An 18,882-nucleotide genomic window follows, 5' to 3' on the forward strand; every position below is an offset into this window, starting at 1 on the left:
CTGTGATAAAGAGTTTTACAGCCTCCACATTCCACAAATAACAAAACATAAAATAAATGAACATTTTCCTCCTTTTTCTCCTGGTCAGGACGGAAAACCTGTGAAACAGATGACGCAAACTCAGTCATTAATATATTATTGATTCAAATGAAATCTGATTAAAAACAGTCAGTTCTGTAGAAGACGTGTAATCAATCAGACTGCATCATGTTGGAAGTGGATGATATGTATGTGTGTGCGCTGTGTGTTGTTTTGGTCGTCTGTCCTCTCGGCTGTATTGTTAGTTTAACCATTAAATATCTATAATGTTCCTCTGCTCGTGTGTTTTGCTGCAGTGACAGTTCTGTTATGTGACTTTTATTCAAAAATCTTATTCTGACAATAAACTGTAGCTGTGAAATAACTGTAGAGCAGTAAAAGGTGTAATATTTCCCTGAATATGGTGAAGTAGAAGTAAAATGTGGGATATTATGAAAGTAAAGTATAAGTATACAGTACTTGAGGAAATGTATTAACGCACCAGGTAACACACCTGCAGTTCCACAGGTGACCAGCAGGTGTCACATTCACCCACCACACTCAGAGCTGCAGCGCTTAAGAGCTGTTTCCCCCGCATCATCCCAACATGTTTTCACTGAGTAAAACAAGGTGAATAAAACGTTTTCAGTCGCTGCCTGTAGCTGTGTTTTCACACAGCGGGATGCCATCTGACTATGACGCATCACCCATATCTCTGCACCAGTCAGAGTCGGTAAACCACGTGACTACCGTTCACTTTTTCCGGGATCACCACGGCAGCAACGTCCACTACAGAGCAGACGTCTTTATGTTGTTTCGTCCTGGCTCTGGCGATCTGACCACATTCAAGAAGTCCGGATCAGTCTGAGAGGGGACCGAGCTGCCTGCCTCCCGTACACCGCCGTTGAGTCTCACTGGGACGAGGTAGGAGCCCTGGAGCTAACGTTGCAGAACTCCGCTCCGAAATCTGTAAATTTCAAACTTCTGGATTTGCAGGGGAAGATACATGCTTAATAAAATACAATTTAAGATGTTTTCAACATCAATCAGACTCAAACTTCAAATCGGCATACATCTGATACACCGAGTAGCGCTGTATTTCACGATATCTCCACTTTAAAAACTGTTTGTCATCTGATTTCCAGCGATCTCGCAGCAATTTTAAGCTAGCCTCAGACTGGGGAGTGGAGTAATTATATAAGGTGTAGTTAAACCTAATCTAAAACCAAGGCTACTTGGTGTTTGATAATCCACGCCGTACTCGATGCAGCATCCTATTAATCCCTAAAATACTTTAGTTAATACTCTGCTAGGTGTGCACAGGCTAACAAAGAGGTTGACATTAAATCTAGAGGATTTGTAATGGGAGTTTGGTTTTGGGTTCTCTTCCTCAATGGAACAAGTTCTCCGGTGTGGGCCCATGTAACCAAGTTACTCTCTGAGCAGCTGTTAGGCAGCTGTCAGGCCAACGGGCCTGACCTGAGAAGGTTGAGGTTCATTGTTGGAACAGATTCATGTTGTTTACAGGTCTACAGGAAAAACTAAAACTAATAAGTTGTTTGTGTACATGTCATTGTTCTGTTGTTGTTGAAGTTGTGTAGATTTATTTACACCTCTGTGACTTTGCACAAATGAGTTTCAGTGCTGTTTTTATTAGCTTCCTGTTATTATTATTGATTTCTCATCACATTACTTTAATGCTTTCTTTACTTTGCTGTTTGTAAATATCATAATAATAATAAATATTGAAGTAAATTTGGCAGATTGGCCTAATTCCAATTTTCTTCTTCTACTGTTTAATGGGTGACCATATTTTTCTTCTTCTGTTGTTTAATGGGTGACAACCCTACATCAGACATCCAAGAACATGTTTTTTACACAACAAAGACCTGAACCGTGGTTCAGTTTGATCCAGACTGAGACGTGTGGTGCTGGTGAGCTGTGCTGCTTTATGCTGGGAGGTGTTTCTAATGGAGGACGGACTGAACGTTATGTACATGAGTGTATGGACTGTATCTAATAAGTTAATAAGTATCTAATTAGTGCCAGAATGTCACCAGAGTCTCAGTAGATTAGTTTAATCCTCAAACTGTTTGAGCTCAGTCAGTTTATATTTGCAGTTAATAGTTTGTTCTCAGCTCATATGACTTAAATAGCGACAGAGTTGAACTGAACTGAATGCAGATGTTAATCATTCATCTGACAGAAGCTTCTGTTCAGGATCACTCAGCACACACAGTATGTGTGACAGATAGAGAGGTAAATCCATCACTGTGGAGACTTTGTACTGGGTGATTCCTTTGTGTAGGAGGTGTGTCAGTGTGCATACCTGAGGTTCAGTAACTGGGTTTGTCTTGTGAAACGTTCAGTCTCTTCACAATAAGTTCCCAGTGTCTAGAAAAGTCTGTTTTTCTTCCAACATTAACGAGCATGTTGAGTTCCCAGTGAGCTCGCTGCTCGTACAGAGTGAACAGAGGATTCACTGACTTCTCCCTCAGTGAGATTCAATGAACAGAGCTTCTTGTTTTCTTGTGCTTGTCTGCTCTTTAATCCTCCGGCAGTTATCTTTGAGTCATGTTTAAACTTTGAGCTGCATTTCTTCACACTGGGGCTGGGTATCACTGAACGTTTTCTCTACCAGTGCTGATATGATTCCTGAGGTTTGGTCCAAATTAACACTTTACATTTTTCCACAAAACCATTTTAACTAAACTAAAGTTGCTAAATTGTTAAAGTCCGTCCACTAAGGTGCTTGTTTTTGCCACTAACAGGCTCAGATTGAGGCAGTGGTATTCCTACATCACAGCTGCTGGAATATACTGCACTGATTCTAAATATTTGTGTCCTTATCAATGATTTACACCTGAAAACATGGAAAATAAGACCCAGGCTCAAAAACATCTGAGTTATCTTATAACACACGTTCATTGATGATAATTGGCTCTCATTGTGTTTGTCTTTAACCCTCTCTGCAGTCTGTAGTTTAGACCATGTCGAAGAAGGGAGGAAACCGCGGGCCGGAATTTGAGGTGCCGGTGGAGGCGTCGATCATCCGGATCCCACCTCATCACTACATCCATGTACTGGACCAGAACACCAACATCGCCCGGGTGGAGATTGGACCGCTCACCTATATCCGCCAAGACAATGAAAGGTCAGAGACAGTCGACCTTAGAAACCTCTGTGTTCTTTAAAGTGAAAGGTCTAACTGGGACAGAGTTACTTCTGACATGTAGGTTGTAGACCTTAGAAAGGGAACAGTACCTTCAGATTTTATCTTAAAGTTGCCCACTCACATACAGATATTTCTTGTGTGTTGAAAACCTGTGGACATACAGGCAGAAACTGGAATAATTTAGCATTGTGTATTTTTAGCCGTGCTAGTGATTTAGCCCTAAAGATGGCAGTGTCTGTGTGGTATGTGGTATTAATGTTGGGGCCACCAGGAAATGTGTTATTTGTTCAAATCATCAAACAGACAATGAATCATCTGTTTATTTCTGGCTGGTAGCATCAGCATTAACAATATGGCTACCTGCTATCAGCCTGGATACTGTCCAACGCAAGAAAGAGCTGTGACAAAGACAGAGTACAACACCTGGTTGTATTAATCAGCAGCAGTTTAGTTACCAACTGATGCAGTAGAAATAAAGACAACTGACTGTCTGAAACTCTCTCAAGTCCCAGAGCTCTTTCTACAGTTGAACCACAGGGACTACCAGGACCGATCCCAGTGGGCTGATGGACCATAAAAAACCATAAAGTCAGTCCCAGAGGAAAAGTCCAGGGCTGGGTTTCTGTCCCAGTGCAACCAATCAAAAGCTCTATTGCTCGATCGTTCTAATGAGAAGTTAAAACTAATACGTTGTCTGTTGCCACTTTAAATGTCTCCAAAATCAGTTGGATAGAGCCAAACATACAAAGTACAACTGACATGCAAATTGACGTCATGTCTGAGTAACTCGACTTATCCATAGAGTCTCATAGTGATGGGACCTAGAACCAAAGGCAGTGAAAAGTTTAAGTTAAATCTTCAGGATGTTGTTTGCTCTTTACAGTCGCTTTGATATTGCGGATGTAGTGAACATTGTAGACTGGAGGTGGCGCTAGCAGGACTTCAGACCTTCAGTCCTGTGATTGATTGTGAGCCACAGTGATTCAGATGAACAGAATGTGCAGATCAAGCTCTAAACCTGCTGCTATAATCAGTGACAGAAAACCACAGATCAGATCTTTTGTTTCATTGTTTTTGTGTCACAGTGATAAACTGTGGTAAACTGGATCAGTGTGTTATGAAAGGTGACCACACTATCTCCCAGACTACAGCCACAAACACTCACACACCCCTCTCTGTGTTTAAAAGCCTTTTATCAGTGCTGTTGTAGATACAGTGATTTACTTTAACAGCCACTTTTTTTTCTTTTTTTTTTGCTCACGTCGACTCAATCAGTGATTTTATCCCACATGTAAGACGGAGGGATTTTAAAAAACATCACTGTAAGCAAATCATGCAGCTGAGATATAAGAACGATGCGAGGATATGTAAGAGAGGACATTTCAGGTCATTTAATAAGACAGATATTTTAAGGCTTCAAATAATGACTGTTTTCAGTTCAGTTAATGTCATTTCACCAGGATAATCTGCTGCTTTCCAAGGTTATTTGGGTACAGATACTCCCTTTTTTGGACAGTTTTAAAAGGTTTCATTGACTAGAACTCTAGGTCACATTTTTGCTAGAAGTAAAACCATTGACTTCCAAAACATTACTTTTATTTAGAAAAATGAGCTCTCCTGCACAAGATTATTCAGTTTTATACAAAGATTTGGGCACCATGGACAAATTCCATATGTAACTGATATTTTCATGAAGTTTGTTTCATGAAAGTTGATGGAATAAAAAGTAACAGAGCATTAACATCTGAAGAAAAGCTTATTTTAATGTTTGTTTACTGCAGCTGGGTTGAATTTACTTCTTTTACCTTCAAATATAAATAAAATAATGGAGTTTACCCACAAACTTTTGCACACAACTGTGTATTATCGTCATCAGCTTCACAGCAGGATCCAGTGTGAGGTGATAAATGAAAGGAAAACCTTGGCTCAAGGTTTACACATAGTTAAAGTTGAGTTTGAGTTTAATTTCATTCACCATTTCAGTACATCATTTAGAGAATCTAAAGAAGTTTCTAAGAGGTTGTAGTGGTTCTCAGGGTCCTAAAGCATCATAAGCTTTAGTGGTTGATGGGAAGGTTCTAGAGGTTCTGCTCAAAGAGATGAACTTGTCAAGGTGTTTCTGAGGCACATAAAGTTTTGAAGAAGTTTATGAGCTCTCTCCACATCCTCTGTCATATCCTGCTGACATTCCTCTGTGGCTTTTGCTGCAACATAAAGAATAGTATCATCTGCATACATGTACAGTCTGTACTTAGTCAGCTGCATTCAAAGACTGCTCCTTTGGTTTTTTTGAAGTTGATGTCTTTGTATGTCCTGTGAGATGAAAAAACTATAAGATATTCTAATATAAAACAAGTAGAACCTCCTTATGTAAAGACAGATTCTCCTGTTTTCTGTCTCAGAGTGCTCTTCTTGCCGGTTCGTATGATCATGGTGCCTCCTCGTCACTACTGCGTGGTCGCCAACCCTGTGTCTCGCGATGATAACGGTCAGGTCCTCTTTGACCAATCAGGTCAGGCCAAGCTCCGTCATGCCGACCTGGAGATCCGTCTGACCCAGGACCCGTTCCCTCTGTATCCCGGAGAGGAGGTCCAGCAGGTCTGTATGAAACCCGGCCTGCAGTCTCAGGGTTTTTATTCATCTTAACCTAATTAAACTGACCAAACTTTTACCACTTTGTTAGGAGACATATCTGACGAACAGTGTTTGTCTTCCAGGACGTGACCCCGCTGCAGATCGTGTACCCGGACACGGCTCTGCGTCTGCAGGCTCTGCTGGACTTTGAGGTGGAGGGAGGAGAGAAGAGAGTGGCCGGAGATGAGTGGCTGTTTGAGGGACCAGGTTTCTACAGTTTCTACAGTTTTACCAGGGGTTAAAATAAAGAAAAAATCAGGAATGCAAAAAAATTTGGTACAGTTTAGATTTTACTTAGACTTACTCTTTATGACTCTATATTGTTGCTTTATCTTTAAATACTGGAATCAGTATGGGATTCGTGAGCCGTTCTTATCACAGATGAAGTTGTTTTTACTGTAAACTGCAGTGATTTTAGAAGTTAAGTTCTGTCGTTAGACAGTGTGAGCTGCAGATGTGTCTGTACAGAAACTCTGTATATTTCATTTGTCTGTAATCATGTGTGTTTCCATCAGGGACCTACATCCCGAGGAAGGAGGTGGCCGTGCTGGAGACCATCAAGGCCACAGTGATCAGAGAGAACCAGGCCATCAGACTGAGAGCTCGCAAGGAGGGAGTGGACCGAGGAGGAGTCCGCAGGGTCACAGGTAACACCGTGGCGACCCCAGTTTGACATGAGGGCAAGAAGAAAGCAGATAATGATGTGATGAGGCAGGTGTGCAGTGGCTGTGCCCTGGAGGCCTCTGCCTCATAAAACATTTGCAAAGCAAAACGTTTTACATGTTTTATGAAGAAGGACATCGTAGGTTTCAGCCTCAACACATTTGCATTAAAGCTGAGTGCCTGAGTGTCAGTTAAAACATGAGGACACAAACCTTGATTAGAATTTGAAAAGCTCCTTATAAACTTCAGTGGTCGACAGAGCCAGCATGAAAATGTAAAGTTAAATAAACTCTGTGTGCTGCAGAGGGAGGTATGTGACTGTGATGTTGTGATGAAGAATGTTTCTGGAGCGGGCGGCCATTAAACGTTGTGTTGTTTCAGGGGAGGAGTGGCTGGTCAGTAAGGTGGGAGCGTACCTGCCAGGTGCTCATGAAGAGGTCATTGACATCGTCAACGCTTTCATCCTGACTGACAAGGTGAAGTCAAACTGCATCAACCCAGGATTTAACAGACACACAGATGGATTAATTAACCCTGAACTGCATGACACATTTTGTTCAAATAAAAACACTCACACTCGTCCGTCATCATAAAACATCATACATCATAAACATACTGTTGCTGTGCTGCATGGAGACCAACAACGTGAGGCGGTAATTCTATTTTCCAACTTTGTATCTCACATTCAAACTGGATTTAAACTGGAGGAGCATCGTTGTCACCATGTTACACCTACAGTCTGACTGACTGCAGGTCTCTGTGAATTCTCCAACAGCTGATCTTGCAGAGACGAGTCTTAGCAAGTCTTGGTCTCAAACTGTTTCTGTTTGATTTCACTTTTGAAGCAGGTCAATGAGAAACTGGTGAATCACAGAGCTGCAATACAAATGTAAAATAATATGTGAGCAGAGAAATATCATCAATGTCCACCTGTCCTTTACATGTGTACATTAGTGTCCTGGTTATGATCAGTATGTTGGCTGCAGGTTAACGTCATATCCTGGTCTCAGAAACCTGAGAATGCCGTCAAACAGACGTCACATCAAACTGCCTGAGTTCAGGTGTTGAACTTGTTCTGTCTCCTGTTCTGCAGAAAGCTCTTCACGTTCGCGCTCTGCGTCCCTTCAAAGATGCCGGCGGTCGGGACCGTCGCACAGGGGAGGAGTGGCTGGTCACCATGGCCGACAGGGAGGCTCACATCCCCTCTGTGGCCGAGGAGGTGGTGGGGGTGGTGGATGTGACCACTCTGAGCAGCAGGCAGTACTGCGTGATCCTGGACCCGGTTGGACCCGACGGGAAACCTCAGCTGGGCCAGAAGAGGGTGGTGAAGGTGAGGAGAACCACGTCACCCTGTTCCTCACTCCCTCCAGGATCTCCTCAGTCCTGCTCCTCCTGAGACCTAATGTTTGGATTTCTTCTTTGTCTCTGTCAGGGTGAGCGCTCGTTTTTCCTGCAGCCAGGGGAGCACCTTGAATATGGCATCCAGGATGTGTACGTGCTGTCGGAGGAGGAGGGTCTGGTCCTGAGAGCTGTGGAGGCTTTCAACGACACTGAGGAGGTGAGGAGGCCTGAGGTCAGAGGTCATAAATGTACGACAAAGAGAGGCTAGAAAATAAAGGGTGAAATATACAGGAAGTCAGACTAAAGAGGCAGAAACAGGAGAGACCTGATCCGGACTGTGGCTCAGGAGACGCCTCCTGCTGCAGATGGAGCTGCACTTACATTGTTAGAAAAGGACATCAGGTATTTACTCAGTGAGTCTCTTCTCTGTGTGTCAGGGAGGAGCTGACATTCCTCTGAGCCTACTCACTGTGTTCATGCTCTGATGGTTTGGTGGAACCGGTTGATCACAGAAAACTGATTACCAAAGCAAACTTCATCTTCATACAGAGGTGTGTCGGGGTTAAAGAAACCCTGCAGCTCAGAGGTGTGTCTCTGTCCTCTGTGGTTTAAAGTTTAACACGCAGCCTGTGTAACTGATTGGTGTGGTTGGGTGTAGTCAGAGGTTACAGCTGGAGGTTATCACAGGGAGTCTCCCACAGAGGAATCTGTAAAGGCGTGATCGTCAGCCTCAGTTTACAGGTGGAGCAGCTGGAGACTGATTAGTTAGGATCCATTCAGATCTCTGATCCAACACACAGGTTCAGATTCTAACGTTTGCAAGAAACCAAACTAAAAGTCAGAGATTCAGTAACAGAAGTAAAATCTGCTGCAGTCGTTTCTGAGCACACGTTGTTTTAATAGTTTGCAGGTCAGATCAACAGAGACCTCCTGTCTAACCTCAGATTTACTTCATTCTTCATGTAAATAATGTCAGAGTTTTCTGCTCGTATCTGTGGTTTCTGAGACACTGAGGCTTTAAAAACATTGGACGTGTTTAACTTGTTGTATCTTTGCAAAGTTGTGGCTTTTGCAGAATATCTGTTTGATTCCTTCATAAATCGAATTGGTTAAAGGTGGGCTGCAAAGCATGAAATGGTTTTTAATACAGTTTTCCACATAACTTAGCCAATATGCAACTGTAGGTCAAATGTTTTACAGAACATTCGCTGAAAATTACTAACTGTAGTATAAAGAGTTCAAAAGTAATGACTCGTTTATTTGAGGCCACAATCCTTTTTAATGTCTGAATTATAGCTCTTTACTGTGAAGCTCTGACAGTTTGGATCAGACACACATACCATGGTTTTCTGTTAGTAATAATTCATGGAGATTATTTTTAACTTTCTACTTTATTATCTGTTCTTATTAACTACAGACAGTGAAAAATGCCAAACTGTGCAGTTGTTAATATGTGCAGGAAGATTGCAGGTAAACAACACAGTGTGACTCCTTATAATGAATATGAGTTGGACGGTATCACCTTCCTCCCTTCACCAGCGATCCTAAAGAAGAACTAAAGAAAAACTAAAGAAGAAACAAACTGAAAGTGGAGCTCAGTAATTGATGGGAACACTGATGTTTTTTACATGAAGTAAGAAGCAAATCTAAAACGGTCAGTCTGGAAAATTTTCTAAAAGCTATGTGAAATCTGCAGCGAAGGTTTCACAGAGATCAGAGCTGGTCTGTAGAAGTCCTTGACAGTTGGTGGTAATGTTAATGTTTGGAAAATACCTGGAGTCTTCAGTCCTGACGGTGGTAAAGATCCAGGATTACCAGGTGGATCGAGTCAGTTTGAGGAGGGAGGAGATTCTGTCCTTCACTGCACCATCCTCCCTTCCTAACCTGGCTAACCCATTATACCCCTGCTCTCTTCTTCTTCTTCTTCCTCTTCTCCTCTTCCTTCTTTCTGTTGAATCAAACCCTGCCAACCGACACTCTGATCGTTCATCATCACTCTGTCCACCCTTCACATTCTCCTCCTCCTTTTCAAATCTTTTGTTCCATGTTATGGGTTTTATTTTCCTCTCAGCTCGTCTCTCCAGTCCCCTCCCCTCCTCTCCCTCCTCCGCCGCTCCAATGCATCGCCACGTTAACCCTTCTCTCCGTCCTCCTCCTCTCTCTTCCCCGTTCTCTCTGCCAGCACCAGGAGGAGGAAGAGGAGGCTGAGGAGGAGGAGCTGATGCAGGAGAGGGCCAAGCGCTCTCGGAGGAGCGGCGTCCTCCGTCGCCCCGGAGACCGCTGGATGCTGCGGGGCCCGATTGAGTACGTCCCCCCCGCCACTGTGGAGGTGGTGCTGAGACGTCAGGCCATCCCTCTGGACGAGAACGAGGGAATCTATGTCCGGGACATCAAGACCGGAAAGGTACGTCTTACCTGTCCACCTCTGTTTAAAGAACATTTGGTCTTTCCTGTATGTTGTGTTCAAGTGTTTTTGGTGACTGACGGTCATGTCTTCAATGTCTGAACACATCAACATAAAGAGCTCCAAAATCCAAGATCCCTTAACAGCCTATGGTCATTGTCTAAGTAGTCCCATACCTCTGTAACTAGTCCTTAAACTTCTATACCTTGTCCCCAGACCTCTACCACTAGTCCCTTACCTTTGACACCAGTCTTTAAACCTTTCTAACTAGTCCCAGACTTCTGTAACTAGTTAGACTTCCAAAAGTGTTACTAGTCATGACCTCTCCAACTAGTCCCTTACTTCTGGCACTACTTGTCAGACCTCTGCAGTTAATCCTGACTTCTGTAACTAGTCCTCATACTCTCTAACTAGTCCCTGACCTCTCCAACCAGTCCCTTACCTCGGTACCTAGTCCTTAGATTATATAAGCTAGTCCCCAGTCCTCTCTAACTAGTCCCAACAAAAAAAGAAAACCTCCGGAGCTGACTCCATGTCATTCTAGCGTCCACCCTCACGTCAGCGTGTCCTCGTCCCTCAGGTGCGTGCAGTCATCGGTCACACCTACATGCTGACTCAGGATGAGGAGCTGTGGCAGAAGGAGCTTCCTCCAAACGTGGAGACCCTGCTGGCGTCTCCTCTCGACCCACTGGCCAACCGCTCTGACCGGACTGCCGGTGGAACCGGCCAGCCCAGGGACAAGACACGGGTGGTCTCCTACAGGGTCCCCCACAATGCTGCCGTCCAGGTGTACGACTACAGGGAGAAGAAAGCCAGGTGAGACGGGTTTCTGGTCCTGATGGAGGGTGTGGAGGTTAAATAAACCAGCTGACGTGGTGGTGGTGTGGTCTCGTCTTCAGGGTGGTGTTTGGTCCAGAGATGGTGATGCTGGGACCTGACGAGCAGTTCACCATACTGTCACTGTCCGGAGACAAACCGAAAGAGGGCCAACGTCATCAAGGCCGTCTGCCTCCTGCTGGGCCCCGACTTCTTCACCGACATCATCACCATCGAGACGGCCGACCACGCCCGACTGCAGCTGCAGCTGTCCTACAACTGGTAACCACACAGTCCGACACCGAGAACCACAGGAGTGACGAGTTCTGGGGTTAAGACACGGAGTGGACATAGATTAGTTTACTGTTTAGACAAACTCAACACTTCCTGCAGATTTTACACAATAAAAGCCTTTTAGCCGGTCAGAACTGATTAAGTCTCTGTAAAACGTAATCTTTAGTTTCAGCTCTGTGATTGGATGTGTGTCAGTGAAATGCGCCCTGGGAATTGTAGCTGACTTTTCTCCTTCAGTTCTTATCCTCACTGGTGTCTTGTAGCTTTGACTTTTTATCAAAGGAGCAGATGTTTTCTGACGCAGCTGCTCATGGAGAAAATTGTACAGAGAATTAATCTGATTCTGAATCTGATTTAAAGCCTCAACAGCAGTTGTGTTTAGGAGGTGAGAATGATCATTAGAGCTTGTAAATAAAGGTTTTACTTCACATCAATGACTCAGAAAAGGTCTCGAGTCGTATTTGATGATGTGAGAATGTTTGCAGAACTGACAGGGAGGGATTCATCTGTTCGTTGTGAAGGTGATATCTCAGTAACACCTTGATGGAATTCACTTGGACTCAAAGATGAACTGATTAGACTTTGGTGGTCAAACACGAAGGTGATAGATTCAGCTTCCTACATGACGCAAGAATTCAAACGCTAGTGAACTGCAGCTGGACTGGTTGGTGGAGGAGGTAATTATAGTTAAAGCTATATGAGGTGTTTTGTTCACAAAGGAGACAACAACATGTCATGGAGCTTTTATTGTCACAGAGTGTTTGTGTGCTTGGAGAGAGATTTTCAGAAGCAGAACAAGTGAACACATCAGTTAAAATTACAGCAAACTGCAGACTCTCTGCTGCCTGATGTATTTATTTTCCCTCCCTCTTTCTCTTCCTCTCTCTCTCTTTCTTTCTTCAGGCACTTTGATATAAAGTCTCCTGCAGACCCAGCTGACGCAGCTGCTCTGTTTTCAGTCCCTGACTTTGTGGGAGACGCCTGTAAAGCCATCGCCTCCCGGGTCAGAGGAGCCGTCGCCTCCGTGCAGTTTGATGATTTCCACAAGGTTTGGATTTCACCTTCCTTCATGTTCAGGAGGAGGCAGATTAGTTCTGACCTTCACTTGGCTGCTCGCAGCGTGCTGCTCTGACACTCTGGTTCTTGTTTCCAGAACTCGAACCGGATCATCTGCTCAGCGGTGTTTGGCTTTGATGAGAAGCTGGCAGTTCGTCCCAGTCTTCGCTTCCACCAGAACAACCTGGTGATCAGCAGCGTGGACATCCAGTCTGTGGAGCCCGTCGACCAGAGGACACGAGACGCCCTGCAGAAGAGCGTCCAGCTCGCCATCGAGATCACCACCAACTCCCAGGAGGCGGCCGCACGGTATGAAAAACACACACACATACACACAGTCTCACTGTGCTGTCAAATGACCAGAGGAGGCTGCAGGGGGCGCTGTTGATCAGCAGAGTTACACTCTGGTGCTCAAAGAGGTTTTTATTCCCTGAAAACAAATGGAAAGTGATTCCCGACGTTTCAGCTGAAGTGAAGAGAAAAACAAAAATCAGTTTTTTAGGTTTAGCTGGATGAGAGTCATTCTCAGAGTCCGGAAACAAATGAAAACTCTGATGATTCAGAATCAGTTAGAAACACTTTAATGATCAGTTTCAGTGAGTCATGTCAGTAACGTGCTTCTTACAGCTGATTTTTCAGCAGATGCAGTGAGTATATGTTTGAGGATATTTCCCAGTTTTCCAGTTTCATGGTGTTTCCTGTGTGTGCAGGCACGAGGCGGAGCGTCTGGAGCAGGAGGCTCGGGGGAAGCTGGAGAGGCAGAGGATCACCGACCAGGCCGAGGCTGAGAGAGCCAGGAAGGAGCTGCTGGAGCTGGAGGCTCTCAGGTGAGTTTCACAGGTGAAGCAGCAGGAGGTGTTAAAGGATCAAACGGGTACATTTTTACAGTGTGGATGTTAACTGTGTGTCGCAGCGCTGCGGTGGAGAGTACAGGAGCCGCCAAGGCCGAGGCTCAGTCTCGGGCGGAGGCGGCTCGTATCCAGGGAGAGGCGGCCGTCAACGAGGCCAAGCTGAAGGCCGAGGCTCAGAGGATCGAGGCGGTATGTTCTGACTTCCTGTTCCTCTGTCGTCTTTCAAAATAAAACAGTTAACTCCAAACAGCAGTGAACTGTGGGAATCAGAGAAAAGGAAAACAAATCCTGTTTTAATGCCGATACAGTTTCATCAAACATTCAGACTCTGAAACTGAGCCTGAAGAGTGTTTTCATTATTAAAGCATCACAAACAGAAAGTGCAGCATCAAACAGATGTGTGTGCTGATTGGAATTCAGATTATCAGTGAGAATATTAAAGATGTTTTATGATTGGCAGTCTGTTGTGGCGTTAGAGAAAAACAGTTTAGTTTCTGTCAGTGCTTCAGTTTCAGAACCTGTAGAAACAGATCTCAGGGTTTGACTCTAACGTTATTTAATGTGCAATCTGTCATTATTCATGTGACTTAAATATTAAATATAAAACATGCAATATTTGAAATAGTGAACTAAAGAGGAAACCTACAGCAGATGTAAACTGTGTGTGCAGGAGGCAGAGCTGCAGCGACTGGCGAAGGCCCGCGAGCAGGAGCTGAGCTACAAGAAGGAGATGGACCGACTGGAGGTGGAGAAGCAGGAGCGTCTGGCCCAGATCGAGAGTCAGCGCTTCAGTCAGCTGGTGGAGAGTCTGGGCAGCGACACGCTGAAGGAGATGGCCAGAGCTGGACCTGAGCTCCAGGTACTGTTCAACACAGCCAGAAAAGCTGATTTAAAAAGAGATACAGACATGTCAGGTTGTGTTGTCTCACCTCTAAACGCAGGTTATTAAATGTGAGGTGAGAAGCTCATCAGACATTAATGTTACTACACCTTTAACAACCTGAGCTTCAGACTCACACTCGGTGTCTCCTCCTGCAGGTTAAGATGCTCCAGGCTCTGGGGCTGAAGTCCACCCTCATCACCGACGGATCGTCTCCCATCAACCTCTTCACCACAGCCAATGGCCTGCTGGGGGCGCTGCCGGGACAGGGCCAGGGCCAGTGAGAGAGGATGAGGTGGAATCACAGAGGAGAGAGCGTCCAAAAGTAAACCTCAACAGAAGCTCATCACACTAACCTGAAGAACCCACGACCAGTGTTAAAACCACACGCTGGAACCACTGAACTTTAACCTCGTGGGTTTGTTGTAGCTGTAGAGGTTTGAAAACTTCACTCTGACTCATGACTCCGCTCTGTTATCAAAACCAGACAGAGCAACTTTAAATCAGGCTGAGATTTGCACCAACTGACAGGTGAGAATGTAAACAGCCTGGGACACTAAACTCAGCACGAGAGATCATGTCCACTGTGTTTCACAGCTTCACAGTTTGTCTGCTCAGACATTAAACACAACACTGACGATTCAACAGTTCACTGTACAACACAGTACGACATGTGAAAGACGTGATGAATCAGTACTTATTATAAGCAAACAAACGACGTCAGATTATTTGCACTTTAGGTTAATGTGACCTGTAACACTGAGTTTACTGACTCATGTCTGGAAATAAGTTAAAGTCTGTGGCTGCTGAGAAATAAAGGATTAATCTGGTGTTTTTAAACCTCGGCCTAACTTTCCATGTTTTTGGCTGTAAATGATCGATGGGGACAAAACTCTTTGGAAGTAACCAGAAACATCTCTATATATCACTATACCAGACTCCATTGATAAAAACAGGGATTTAACCAGGAGCTGCTGGAATACCACTGCCTCCATCTGTTAGTGTGTCTGTGTTACTGTGTGGTACTTTTACTTCAGTAAAGTATCTGATTACTTCTTCCACCACTGAGAGTCTCACAGTAACACAGACACACTAACAGATGGAGGCAGTGGTATTCCAGCAGCTCCTGGTTAAATCCCTGTTTTTGTCAATGGAGTCTGGTAGTGATATGATGTTTCTGGTTAAACTAAGTTTTATCACAGGTTTCCAGACGATGATAAACAGCCACAGACTCAAACATCACATTATATAAATTCATAAACTCAGATTCTTATTATTTAAAATAAAAAATCTCCTGGTTCAATCATGATGACAGAAAACCAGCAGCTCAGTCAGAAAACATCTGCTTCTGTGATAAAAAGTCAAAGCTACAAGATGCCTGTGAACGCAACACCTGAAGGAAAGAAATCAACTAAAAGTCCCAGAGTGCATTTCTCTAACAGACACTCAAAGAGCTTCACGTTCTGCAGTTTAAATCTTCCTGATTCTGAATCAGATTAACAGGAATTCATCTTAGCAACAGCTGCAGAGGCTCATGGGTAATGTAGTAGTTAGACTTTACTCAGACAGACTGACTGACTGGTGTTTGTCTTGTAGTTTTGACTTTTTCATCAAAGATCGAGATGTGTTGAGACACAGCTGTGAGTTTTACTGTAGGAGCCACAGAGCCTCAGACACCCGAGTTCTTCCACCAACAAACACTGAGAACATCAGCCCTGCTCCTTCTGTCCTCTGTGTTTAATGACCTGAGCTGCTGTGGTTGAAGATCACAGGTGAAACAGGTGAAGACCTCCAGCTACAAGAGCTCAGTGTGAACAGTGTTCAGGACCTTGGTCCTCTCAGCTCCTCAGGGGAAATGAAGATCAGAGGTTTACTTTTGGACACGTGAGCAGTTGAAGACGACGTGTCTCAGATTTATCGTACTAATCCCTGTGCCTAATGACGTAACCGTTTTCTTTAGTCCTGTGACCTGAGAGCCAAAGATTTCTGGTCTTGCTTTGCACTACATCCACTAGAAATAGAAATGCTGAGCTGCAGTTACTGCTGATGTTTACATGTGCATGTTAAACTTTTTCTGTTTCTGTGGTGATAAAATAAAGACCTCCTTCCTTTGCCTTAAATCGCTGTTGTTTCTACAGAAAAGCCATTAAATACTGCTGCTCTCCACCTCTGTCTCTGCTGTCATTTATTGACGCAACTAAAGTACACTCATCAGTTACTTTACTCTGCTTTACTGGAGTAGGTCAACCACAGACCTGGTCAACCAGCTGTGTGACCTGTGTGAACATTTCTATCTAACACTGGACAGATTATTGGACCTGGAAACTTCAGGCTCTGCAGCTGTCCACCAGATGGTGCTCTTAGCTTTACAGAGGAGAAAGAAGTCATTTACGACATGAGGGACAAAACATTTCTAAACGCAGTGAAGACTGAGACTTTACTGAGCACATACATAATGTTTATTCACCCCAATACCCAGAGTGTGATTGTTGGTTCTAGTGTTTAGTTTTCAGCTGCTGTACTTGTGTTTTCCAGGTTTAATGGTTCAGCTGCTGCAGCCTGGACAGAAACACCTGCTCTCACCTGATAAACCAAACAGGTATGTGTCCTAAAGAGTTACTCATTCTGAACAAGGTGTTAGTAACAGTGTTATTGTTTAAATTCTTGGTATTTAGTGAGTTTAGTATTGAATATAATAATAACTGATCAATTGTGCCAATAATTTGTCAGAAAATACTACTAGTTATAATAATTTTTAAAAACTCAAAATAATTGTCAGTTAATTTTCTGCCCACGGACTGAAGTATAATCAAAAATTATAAGGTAAACCCTGCTTTCAAAAATTTGTGAAAGTGAAAGTTTTTATTCTGCAGTTCACAGTCAAACATCATTCATCCAGTGCTTAGTTAACAGACAATTAATATAGACATTTAAGATTTCAGATCATTTTAGTTTCGTTTTTCCCAAATATTTTTTGTCAAAGATGTGACACTTGTCATACATGACAATAAACAGCCCATTTTCTGAGACACTCCTCTAATATTTGGAAAATGTTCTGATTCAGCCTGTGATGTTGAATATTTCTCTGTGTTTGGGGAATAAACTGTTGATGAGGAATAGGTAGTAGTGTACTGATCATTTTCCTTTGCATGTTTCTCTTTGATTTCCTCCAGGTGTCACCACCTCGACATCGTCCACAATCTCAGAGACATAGTTCATGATCACAGACACGTAGTCCATGATCACAGAGTCTTTGTGAAGAAGTTTTATGAGATCAGTACAGAGACCTCCAGGTAATTCACCAACAACTTTACATCAACTGTCCAACTATCATAATAAGGTGTCAAAAACAATCGAAAAATGTCATACTATAGCAAGGTGTAAAAAATAGTCATAGTATATTGAGGTGCCAAGAACAGTCTGAAAAATGGTCAAAAATGGTCAAAAAATGTCATGGTATAGTAAGGCCTCAAAAATGTGAAAAAAATGTCATAGTATAGTAAGGCGTCAAAAATGGTCAAAAGATGTCATAGTATAGCAAGACGTCAAAAACGGTCAAAAAATGTCATAGTATAGTAAGACATCAAAAACAGTTAAAAGATGTCATAGTATAGTAAGGCATCAAAAATGTGAAAAAAAATGTCAGTATTGTAAGGCGTCAAAAATGGTCAAAAAAAATGTCAGTATTGTAAGGCGTCAAAAATGGAAAAAATGTCATAGTATAGTAAGGCGTCAAAAATGGTCAAAACTGTGAAAAAAATGTCATAGTATAGTAAGGCATCAAAAATGTGAAAAAAATGTCATAGTATAGTAAGGCGTCAAAAATGTGAAAAAAATGTCATAGTATTGTAAGGCGTCAAAAATGTGAAAAAAAATGTCATAGTATAGTAAGGTGTCAAAAATTGTCAAAAAATGTCATAGTATAGTAAGGCGTCAAAAATGTGAAAAAAATGTCATAGTTAAGCAAGGCGTCAAAAATGTGAAAAAAATGTGCATAGTATTGTAAGGCGTCAAAAATGTGAAAAAAATGTCATAGTATTGTAAGGCATCAAAAATGTGAAAAAAATGTCATAGTATAGTAAGGCGTCAAAAATGTGAAAAAAATGTCATAGTATAGTAAGGCGTCAAAAATGTGAAAAAAATGTCATAGTATAGTAAGGCGTCAAAAATGGTCAAAAAATGTCATAGTATAGTAAGGCATCAAAAATGTGAAAAAAAAATGTCATAGTATGTAAGGCATCAAAAATGTGAAAAAAAAATGTCATAGTATTGTAAGGCATCAAAAATGTGAAAAAAATGTCATAGTATAGTAAGGTGTCAAAAACGTGCCAAAAAATGTCATAGTATAGTAAGGCGTCAAAAATGTGAAAAAAATGTCATAGTATAGTAAGGCGTCAAAAACGGCCAAAAAATGTCATAGTATAGTAAGACATCAAAAACAGTTAAAAAAATGTCATAGTATAGTAAGGCGTCAAAAATGTGAAAAAAATGTCATAGTATAGTAAGGCGTCAAAAATGTGAAAATAAATGTCATAGTATAGTAAGGTGTCAAAAATGTGAAAAAAATGTCATAGTATAAGTCAAAAATGTAAAAAAATGTCATAGTATAGTAAGGCGTCAAAAATGTGAAAAAAATGTCATAGTATAGTAAGGTCAAAAATGAAAAAAAAAGTATAGTAAGCACAAAAATGTGAAAAAAAATGTCATAGTATAGTAAGGCTGTCAAAAATGTGAAAAAAATGTCATAGTA

The 18,882-nt window shown here is 42.6% G+C and overlaps 1 protein-coding gene across 1 annotated transcript; it reads left to right on the forward strand.

The window, feature by feature from the left end:
• Positions 1–740: 740 nt before the first annotated feature.
• Positions 741–16,298, forward strand: mvp (major vault protein). The gene is given in 18 exon segments (XM_018674854.2): positions 741–942; positions 2,994–3,172; positions 5,596–5,791; positions 5,911–6,034; positions 6,343–6,474; positions 6,872–6,966; positions 7,584–7,820; positions 7,923–8,048; positions 10,014–10,235; positions 10,816–11,051; positions 11,135–11,213; positions 11,215–11,333; positions 12,249–12,393; positions 12,499–12,710; positions 13,112–13,228; positions 13,315–13,441; positions 13,923–14,111; positions 14,291–16,298. Coding segments are annotated over 17 exon segments (2,646 nt in total). The 5' UTR covers positions 741–942; positions 2,994–3,008; the 3' UTR covers positions 14,417–16,298.
• Positions 16,299–18,882: the final 2,584 nt, after the last annotated feature.

The sequence above is a fragment of the Lates calcarifer genome, linkage group LG11, assembly GCF_001640805.2.
Source record: "Lates calcarifer isolate ASB-BC8 linkage group LG11, TLL_Latcal_v3, whole genome shotgun sequence".
In the NCBI taxonomy this organism is placed as follows: domain Eukaryota; kingdom Metazoa; phylum Chordata; class Actinopteri; family Centropomidae; genus Lates; species Lates calcarifer.